Raw genomic sequence first — 9,843 nt, forward strand, 5'->3', positions numbered from 1 at the left:
GGCATCTAATCTATTTTACTTCCTGTATCACCCATCAGTTGCCTCTGCCAAGGACCTTAAACAACAGGCACCATCCAGAGGGAAAGACAAAACACAACTGATTAAAAACCCAGAGGAAGAGCAACATTCACCCCCACCCAAGGAGTGCTCTGAGCCAAAGAGGCGTCAGAGTCAAGAAGTGGAGGGGTCTCCACAGGCCTCCATCTCCCTCAACAACCACAGCACCTTTGATGGTCCACCTGCCTCGCCCCCTGAAACCCCCACCAGGTCTCTCTCCTCCTTACCCTCCCTCTCTCCCTCCTCATCCCACTTGGAGTTCACTGACCAGATGACGGAGCTGGTCAATGCTGGACTAAGATGTAACCCCCCGTCCCTCTCCTATTTTCTCTCCTATAAGCACTCCACATCAACCACCACCACCACCACCAACACAGGCTCCAAAGACTCACCGCCCACCTCTGTGCTGTGTCTGTCAAAAAACCATTTAAACACCCTGACGCAGTTTAATCCAGTCAATGACAACAATCTGGAGGACATTCTACACCAACTGAGCTCTTCCTGCTGCTGTCTGGATGTTTTACCCACAGATTTTTTCAAAAAAGTTTCACACGTCATGGCATCTGATCTGTTACAGATTGTAAACGTGTCACTAAGCTCAGGAGTCTTCCCACAGACCCTGAAAACAGCTGCCGCTCCTAAAAAAGAACAATCTAGAAAAGACCTCAATGAAAAACTACAGGCTGATATCAAATCTTCCTTTTTTAGGTAAAATCATTGAAAAGGCTGTGTCCCAACAGCTGAATTACTTCTTAACAGTCAACAGCTGCTTTAACGTCTTTCAGTCAGGTTTTAGACCACATCACAGCACTGAGACAGCTCTGCTCAAAGTATTCAATGACATTCGCTTAAACACAGATCATGGCAGATCTTCAGTTTTAGTGTTATTGGACCCCAGTGCTGCATTCGACACAGTTGACCATGATATATTACTTGATCGACTGGAAAATTGGGTGGGACTATCTGGCACAGTTCTTGATTGGTTTGCATCTTACTTAAAGGGCAGGGATTATTTTGCGTCAATAGGTAACTTTAAATCTGAGCAGACCAAAATTACATGTGGAGTCCCCCAAGGCTCCATCCTGGGGCCACTTCTGTTCAACATCTACATGCTTCCATTTGCTCAGATCATAGAAAAAAGACAAAATAGATTACCATAACTATGCAGATGATACACAGCTCTACATTTCCATGTCCCCAGGTGACCATAGCCCCATACAAGCACTGGGTAAATGCATGGAGCAAATATCTGAATGGATGGGCCATAATTTTCTTCAGTTAAACAGAGAATACGAATACGAGAATTACAATAGAATACGTATTTGTCAGTTACAGGAACAAAGAAAATCAGTTAGCAGCTCTGTTTATTGCCTTTTGTTTTAGTTGTAATATTTTTTACTCCCCTAACAGTCCCCTCCATGCTGTTTGGTCTCCCTGATTCCACAGTAAAGACCCGTTATGTTTTTATATTACATTCTTTTTTCTTTGTTAGTGATACAGTTAAAAAGACATAGTGGACAGAAAAACAACAACAAATAAACAAAAGAAAAATCAAGCAAATAAACAAACCAACAACAATGACAACATCATATTACAATGAAAAGATAATAAACATAAAGAGCAACTAAACAATACAGACTGATTAGGGGCGATAGGGAAAAGGGGGGAGAGTGAATGGAAGTGAGAAGGGGGGGGTGAGAGGGAAAATGATAAATATTATAATAATGATTATGATAACAACAACACAACAATATATACTAATAATACCAATAGTCTAATTTGCAAGTGTTATTGTGGTAGCAGTAGTGGTGGAGGCAGCCACAATGCAAAAATAGGTCTAATAATTAAATATTTATAACAATTTATATCAATTACTATCAGTTTGAGTTTATATTAGGTGATATAAATTAATATGGCTATGGGGGGTGGAGCCAAGCACTGATTCTACAGTAGAGACCTCTTATGTTTTTATAATGTATTCATTTTCATTTTTAACCATCACTATCCTAACCCATACTAACAGGATCAAATTCTGAAAGTACTGTCGACTCTGTCTTGCATTGAGATCTGACTTAAAGTGGAGTGAAAATAGATATCTGCCGTCTTGTACCATCTGTAGTAGGACTACTGTTAATCAGCTGAGACATTGTTTGGCGTTCATACACATTTTTCAAGGTCAAATTCAAGCCCTTTTCAAGTACTTTTAAGGGTAATTTTCAACTTTTTCCAGCACAGCACCTGATCACTGGGGTAAAATACAAATCAACAGGAATGCATATACTCAGGATTATTTTATCCCCCTTTTTTATCACAATAATGTACATTGTTTTATGCTATAAAAATCTAAAACTGTTTCATAAAAGCAAAAGGTTTAGAAATTAAAGGAGAACACAAAGTTTTATCCAAAAAAAGGGAAGACACTTGGTGTTCTTCAGACACACTCACACTGAGACAAAGATTAAGATAAAAATGTACCTGGAATTGACCTGAGAGCACCTGGGAATTTACTTTTATGACAAAGTAAAATTTTCATAAATGTGTCACCTAGCTGTAAGCAGCTTTGGCTTGAAATCTAATCTGGCAGAGGTAATATTATAAATAAATAAATAAAAAAGAATACATAAATCAGTTAGAATTACAAGCTTTCAAACACTTAAACTAAAATTCAAGTACTTTTCAGACCTTGAAAACACATTGAAATTCAAGCATTTTAAAGGATTTCAAGCACCCATACAAACTTGATTGTTAAAGTTGACAATTCAATACCATCATGCACCAACACGCCTGAGCTGTTGATTGTGCTGCAGAGTTGGTATTCAGTGAAAAAAGAAAAAACTTAAATCTCCCCAAATGCATTGTTTTCCAGGTTCACTTTAACCGTTAAGCCTTTGCTAAATGTACTTTGCTGAAGCCAGAAGTCTATTGTGTTACTTAATCTAGTGGCGTATCCTTCAGTTTGTCAACAGGATCAAAACAGTGGCGGGGGGAGGGGGGGGCTTTTCTTCCATCATTCATTTTCCTCATCCTGTGAATACATTCAGTTACAACATCAGCTGCTTCAAAGTACGAAAATGCTGAAAAATGTTGTTTCCCCAAGTTCAACATGTTTGATCGACAACCCAGATACTCAGTATAAGAAAGAAACCAAGAATCATAGAAATTTAAGATGTTACATTCAGGATATTTGGAGTTTACTCAAAGTAGAAAAAAAATGTAAATAGTTGATGCTTAATCTAAATACTTGATAAATTTTGCTTGCCTCATTTACACACGGTTTTACTGTTGACTCAATTCCACAAAAGCTGTTTTACATTCCAGCTTCAGTCAAGGGAGTCCAAAAATAAAGAGACAAGACCCAGAGATCGACTTAAATGGAAAAATTGGATGTTTTATTGGTCTTTTACAGGACGCGGTGAACACTTATTCTGCATCTAGCTCCACCACAGTGGTCTTCTCGCTGACATAGATGCCGTCCAGAAATTTTCGGATGTCCTTCTTCCTGACCGTGGTGGCCTGTTGGATCAAGGCCGCTGAAACACAAAAACAAGAGCAGAATGTGAGGAGAAATCTGACCTGATTTCACTGATTAAATTAAGCAACGGCAAGCAGACGAAGCTCTGAACAGTGTTAAAAACAAACTAGTAGAAGCACAAGCACAAAGAGCGATCACGATGTGTTAACAGAAGTGGGCAACAACTGAAAACTGACTTTCAGTTATCAATTTGATAAATGCTTGTTAATTGGAACGCTTGTGCAGCGTTTCGTTTAAAGAATGATTTTTTTTTTAGCAAGTTTTAATTCATTTCAGTTAATATGACTATGGGTGGTCTTGTACTATCTGACTTTAAAATCCAGTAAAAAAATTAACTTTTACATTACAAATTCTAATCACCACATCAGAACTCGTAAGAGCAATAAATGTAATAAACAGTTGAGTACATGTTTTCAAAAGATCACATGTTCATTCAAATTTTGTCATCTCTAAAAACTGATGAAATATTCCTAAAGTCAAACATGTCTTAATCGTGTGCCCAGTCAAATTCCACACACAAAAAAAACTTTTCTACTTCATCTCAATAATGAAAGGAAGACAGACTTCTTACACCACCACAAGACAGAACTGACATGCAAAGATTCACAGTGAGAGCAAACAGAAGGCAGATTTCCCTGTAGGCCACAAGGGAGGCTCGGACGGCGATGTCTAACCTCTACGAGTGTAGCTGTAACGTTTACTGATCCGGCTCCACTACTGTTCCCTTCTCAGACACGTAAATACCGTCCAAGAACTTTCTGATATCCTTATTTTTGACTGTGGTGGCCTGCTGGATCAGAGCAGCTGAAACAAAGAGGAGTTGGGGATATAAACAACACATCACAACACATCACATGACAACACAGCACAAAGGGATTCTATCATTCCAGGAAAGAGGAGGAGCACACAGGGAAGTAGTAACAGGACAGTGATGTTGGCCTTTGACTATGTAATGAAGTACATTTACACTAATATAGTACATGTTGGAGAGGAAAAGGTCAAAGCAACCATCTTAGAGTATGTTTCAGCGTTCATTAAATAGAGCATATACTACAAATTAACCCTTGAAGACCTAAAACTATTGTTATAGTGACTTCCAAACAAATTTCTCTACATCTAACCTCAGGGCTTTAGATTACCTTAATTTGGGCACATCAGATGCTGGAATCGGCGGAGGGGGTGGGTGCGGGATTAGATTTTTCAACAGTAATTCCTGTTTTCTCAGACTATTTCAGATATATTCAAGAGTATGAAGGCATGGATTCCACAAGTCTAATTTCCAGAAGTATTGATCAGCATATGGCCAGCTGATTTTAATTCCAAAATCACAGGACTGCATGCAGGCAGATAATTCATATGTCATATGTTTCACTGCGTTTGTTATGTGAGCGGCCTGAACTTATAGGTCGCCCACGAGGCATGGTTGTTGAGAGAAAACCTTTGGCGTACAACGTACGAGTCAATCTCCAAGCTCTCATCACCTCTCATTGGCCGAAACGGGTGATTTAGACCAATCAAACGGCGCAAATATGTCATACCTGCTGCCAGACAATAGTCTGGTCTTGTCTGTCTTTTATGTTTTGTGTGTCACTTCCTGTTTTATTTTGTTAAGTTTTCCCTCATGTGTCTTGTCTGTCGTCTTTACTTCCTGTTCCCCGCTCATCCTGACCTCTGTCCTGATTACCTGTCTCCGCCCTAATTTGCTTCACCTGTGTCTAGTTGTCTTCCCTCCCTTTTGTGTATTTAAACCCTGTCTTTTCCCCTTGTCAGTCGCCAGTTTGTAACTCCAGTAGTTCAGACCAGCGTACTTGACCTCGTTTGTTCGTTTGCTTGCCTGTTTTTTGACCTGTTTTGGATTCCTCGGTTTTTCGTCTTCTGCCTGATCCCTGTCGGTTTTTGTCTGCCTCATCTGATCTGGTTTTGACCTTCTCGCCCTGACTACCGGTACGTGAGTTTGCCTAGTCCTTATGTCCTGTTGCTCGATTGTTAGCCTGCCTGTGTATGACCTGTTTCCGTCCCTGACCTCCCTTTGCTTTTCCCCAGTCGGGGAAAAGACTCCTAACACCGCTCGGGGAGACGGGCTGCTGCCCTCGATCCGGAGGACGAATCTGAGGAGAAAATCCCCAACCATTATCCTCAAGATTCTGTCACTCATTATATTTTTTCACCTGTGTGTGAACAATAAACCTTTTGGAACTAACTTTTGTTGTCGGAGTTCTGCATTTGGATTCTGTGTTTGTGCTAACGTTATCACAAAATATGACTTCTGCGGGAAGCATGAATACTTGTGCTTTCCTGTTCGGTACATATGTGGTGTTGTTGTTGTCAATGTTTTCTCTGTCGTTATGAACAAGCCTTGTATATTATAACCGATGTGTTTTACGGGAGGAAAAAAGCAGGGGCGAGTGAGTCAATACTTTCGTTTACACTCTGCTCTGGCCTTTTTTTATTTTTAATTTGGGGACACTAATTTGGGGACATTTAATTTGGGCACACCGTTAGTCGGCCCAGCCAAGGTGTAATCTAAAGGCCTGAACCTATCAATGATTTATCATCATCATTTATCATATCCTCTGCATTTTTTCTGGGGGAAAAAAAACAGATATTTTCCAATATGTAATTTACTGCCCATGTAGATGTACATAAAAGCTCAGCATAAATACAAAGGTTATTATATCAGAACAGAAACTGAAGTGACATTTTCAACTATACCATTAACTGAACATAAAAACAAGCATCTAAAACCACAGTCATTTATGAGGCTACATGGGTTTTACTAGTAAATTGATGTTGCGGAAGATGAACATTTCAGCGTTCACTACAAAGCCTCTGAATGTCCAAAAAAGATAAATATGTTAGCGAAAGGCTGATAAAGTGCATTTTACCAGCATTATTCCAATTTGATAGGATTAGCGGTTCACAAGTTATTAAACATTTAACATCGGTAGATGCTTTTGATCAAGTGGTCATTTAGGTCTTAGAAGTTTGACTCAGATTAGACAGGACTATGTCCAACAGGATTCTCTGACACCGTAGACGACTGTCTAAGGAATGTAAAGTCTGGGAACGGTTGAGCTGAAGATATTATTACAATTATTTTGTATTTACAAATTGCAAAAGTCATTCAGGGAAAAAATTGTGTGGTAGCACCACTAAACTTAATCTTTTGAGATTCTACAGATAAAGTAATGAGGCAACATGATGTAAACAAACCTGAATTTGACACCAGCTCAACGTCGTTACCCTCCAGAACCAGCTCGTCCTTCTGGGCTGCTGAGACTGCACACTTCACACCTAGGAGGAGGAAGAGGAGCCAACTCAGAGTAGCACGACAATATCTTACCGTTACCACCATTGTCACACAGTTTAACTAATGCTATTCAGATTAATATTTTCTATTACACAAGGAAAGGACAAAATTCTCTACAGACGATGGTACAAGACAAGTATTTGAGAGCTAAAAGCTTCTCTGATAAGGATCGGATTGAGGCTAGCCGGGGCCAAAAGATCAAGTTTTGAATTACTGTAACTTGGACTTCCACCTTATGTAAAATATCTCAGTGGAAACAATACATACAGTGGATAATATTACAACAATAATTAGCATACATGTTTACTGACTAAATTAGAAAGGAGTTGGAATTGTAAATGTTAGTGAAAAACACTCAAATGTTCTTTAAAAGGTGATTTGAAAACATCCCAGGATGCACTTTTGACAAATTGACAAATGACATGTTTGGAGAAGTATTTACAGCTTGGAATGTTAAAACAAACAAACAAAAAAAATCTGCCAGGTCAGTCATCTCTCTCTCCCATTTGCTACCTCTGTCAACTTAAAAACAGTCACATTAACATTAGCAATTAGCATAATTGCTTTGTCCTATTTTTGGCTGAATTATAATATCTGCATAACTTTACTCTCCCAACACTGCTGCTTCATTTTATGCAGATATCAAATCTGGCCAAAAATACAACTTCGGCAATTATGCTATCAGGCCAACGATTTGTTTTGTTTTCGTCCACTCTGACTCAACTGCTGTATTCACTCTGGTACTGCATCATCTTCAAGTATGTCAAAGTGAGGGAAGAGAAGAGACACATGGAGTAATGTCCAATCAGTTACAGTTCAGATACAAGAACTGTCTAACTACTGGCATCTTCACATGCAAGCATCTTAACTTGTTCACATCAGGAATTTATTGCTTATAATGAAAACAAAATGTCATTTTTCAATCTAACATTTTAACTCTGATATATCAATAAATTCCTGATTTGAACATTTAAACCATATCTGAAAAGCTTGACACCAAAATTTGCATAATTTCTCTCTGGTCTAACTTGACTTACCATTCCTCATTCGGACACGGCGGATGTACTTCTCTCCCAGGAAGTTCCTGATCTCCACCAGAGTCCCATTCTCCTGAATGACGACGTTGATGGGAAAGTGGGCATACACGGACCGCATTTTGTACCGGAAACCCTGACGTCAGAAGCAAAGAGACTGTGAGCTGACAATGCTTCATAACCTCCTGCTGTAAACAGTCAGCTGAGTGGCTCCAGCACAGACAATAGGAGAGACTACTACTGCACAAAACACTAATCCCATCATTAACTTCTACCAGCGTTTTCTGTACAAAGTGTACAATCACTAACTGTGCAGGGCAGGTTGAAAAGAAATCTCACCAAAGTGACTCCTTTGATCATGTTCTGGACGTGGCTGCAGATGGTGCGGACTGTGGCCAGCTCCTTCCTGTTGCCCCACCATTTATCCACACGCAGCTGACAAGGAAAAAATAAATATTCAAACCACTTACATTTAATCTTAACACTCTCACAATCAAACATTTCACTAATCAAGTTCTTAAGTAGAGATACCAATGCAGCGTCCAACCTCTAAGACACCTTTCAGTTTGAAAATTAAATATATCATCACCTTCCTAAAATACATGCCTTTTTCCAGATTTTTCAGGAAACACAAAATGTAACCAGAAATTGAATATTTGACGATTCAGGCAAAAAAAGTCATTAATAACCAAAATTGTATAAGGAAGGTGACGATCGTTAAGATTTAAGTACGTAGTTTGTCAGATGGCAAAATCTGCTTAAACAAGTCTCATTACATTGTATTTCAGGATCATCTTCAACACATATCTACAGGAAGTATATCAAGTAGACATCAATTATATTCAGGAGCCCATTTTTATTTAGTATAGTTGTCATTAGCAGGTTCACATTCAGCTAATTCAGTTGAGCAAGGGTTTGTAACAGACTAAGCAGCATCATGTCTCTGCAAAAATACTGCTTTAACCAGTCACAAGTTTGCAATGTAAGCAAATTTCCGTTGAAACCAATAATATAGTTCTGGCAGTAATCTTGGGCCTCTTACTTGGGGGGGGTTTCATTATTCATCTACCAAAACATCCAATATATTGTCCAAATATAACAAACTACAGCCTTTTAAGAAGACTTATATTATAGTAGACCTCTCAAATCTAATTTCTGTAAATGGCTAAATAGCATTTGCTCTAAACATATGAGTCTGATTCAATCAAAGAATCAATATACCCATCTCTACACATCACATACTGTTTTGAAGCAACCCAAAACTTGACAAACAAAACCATACACTGACTAGTCAAACTGCACCAAGAAAACACAGTACGGGCTTAATTTACAAAGCATTTCACAAACTGCTCCTTCTTACCTTCTTCTGTTTCTTGCCCAGGAGGCTGAGCTCCAGGTTGATGTGGTTGAACTCTCTGACGAGTTTTCCACGGGGCCCTTTGACCATCACTGTCCGCCCCTTCAGCCTGACCTCGACTGAAAAGACAAACCCACATCAGTATTAGTGGTAATGCATTTATGACATAAATACAACTCTGAGGATGCTGGTGGTATGGTGTCTTACCATTGTCGGGGATGTCCACGACCTGATTACTGAGAATGGTCTTCATTCTACAGGGTGAAAAAGATCACGTCACTTTATGAAGCCTGTTGGCTCTATAATGATTGAACATTCACTGCAAGACATGTTTAACACACTGTAATACTACAAGTTCCAAGGTGTACGATTATACTTGAAACCACCACTTATATGCATACATCATGTTTAACGCAAGAGTTTCAATAAGTTTTACGTTGTTACTTCTACCGTGTGTGACAGCAGTGAACTGAACACAACCACTGCGTTTCATAGCTTTAGCGCTAATGCTAACAGCTGCATATATCGGACAGTAGGGACGTGGTTTCTCTAA

At 39.1% G+C, this 9,843-nt stretch overlaps 1 protein-coding gene across 2 annotated transcripts; it reads right to left on the reverse strand.

Moving 5' to 3' along the window:
• Window positions 1–3,419: 3,419 nt before the first annotated feature.
• On the reverse strand, window positions 3,420–9,544 carry rpl9 (ribosomal protein L9). Of its 2 annotated transcripts, XM_030138136.1 has the most exons (7): window positions 9,498–9,544; window positions 9,294–9,409; window positions 8,273–8,368; window positions 7,937–8,069; window positions 6,803–6,883; window positions 4,264–4,393; window positions 3,558–3,587 (listed from the first exon to the last, which is right to left on the reverse strand). In XM_030138136.1, exons 1-6 carry the CDS (start codon window positions 9,541–9,543, stop codon window positions 4,287–4,289), a joined length of 579 nt encoding a protein of 192 aa, XP_029993996.1. In that variant the 5' UTR covers window position 9,544; the 3' UTR covers window positions 3,558–3,587; window positions 4,264–4,286. The 2 variants fall into 2 exon arrangements, with proteins under 2 accessions (XP_029993989.1, XP_029993996.1); XM_030138129.1 differs by lacking the exon at window positions 4,264–4,393 and having other exon boundaries at window positions 3,420–3,587.
• Between the last annotated feature and the right edge of the window lie 299 nt (window positions 9,545–9,843).

This window comes from Sphaeramia orbicularis, chromosome 1 (genome assembly GCF_902148855.1).
Source record: "Sphaeramia orbicularis chromosome 1, fSphaOr1.1, whole genome shotgun sequence".
Lineage (NCBI taxonomy): Eukaryota > Metazoa > Chordata > Actinopteri > Kurtiformes > Apogonidae > Sphaeramia > Sphaeramia orbicularis.

Coding starts and splice junctions, on each gene's coding strand:
- rpl9 (XM_030138129.1), bottom strand. CDS start 9,543: ATGAAGACCATTCTCAGTAATCAGGTCGTGGACATCCCCGACAATG. Junction 8,070..8,272: donor TGATCAAAGGAGTCACTTTG/GTGAGATTTCTT, acceptor TTCTGACGTCAG/GGTTTCCGGTACAAAATGCG. Junction 6,884..7,936: donor CCGTGTCCGAATGAGGAATG/GTAAGTCAAGTT, acceptor TCCTCCTCCTAG/GTGTGAAGTGTGCAGTCTCA.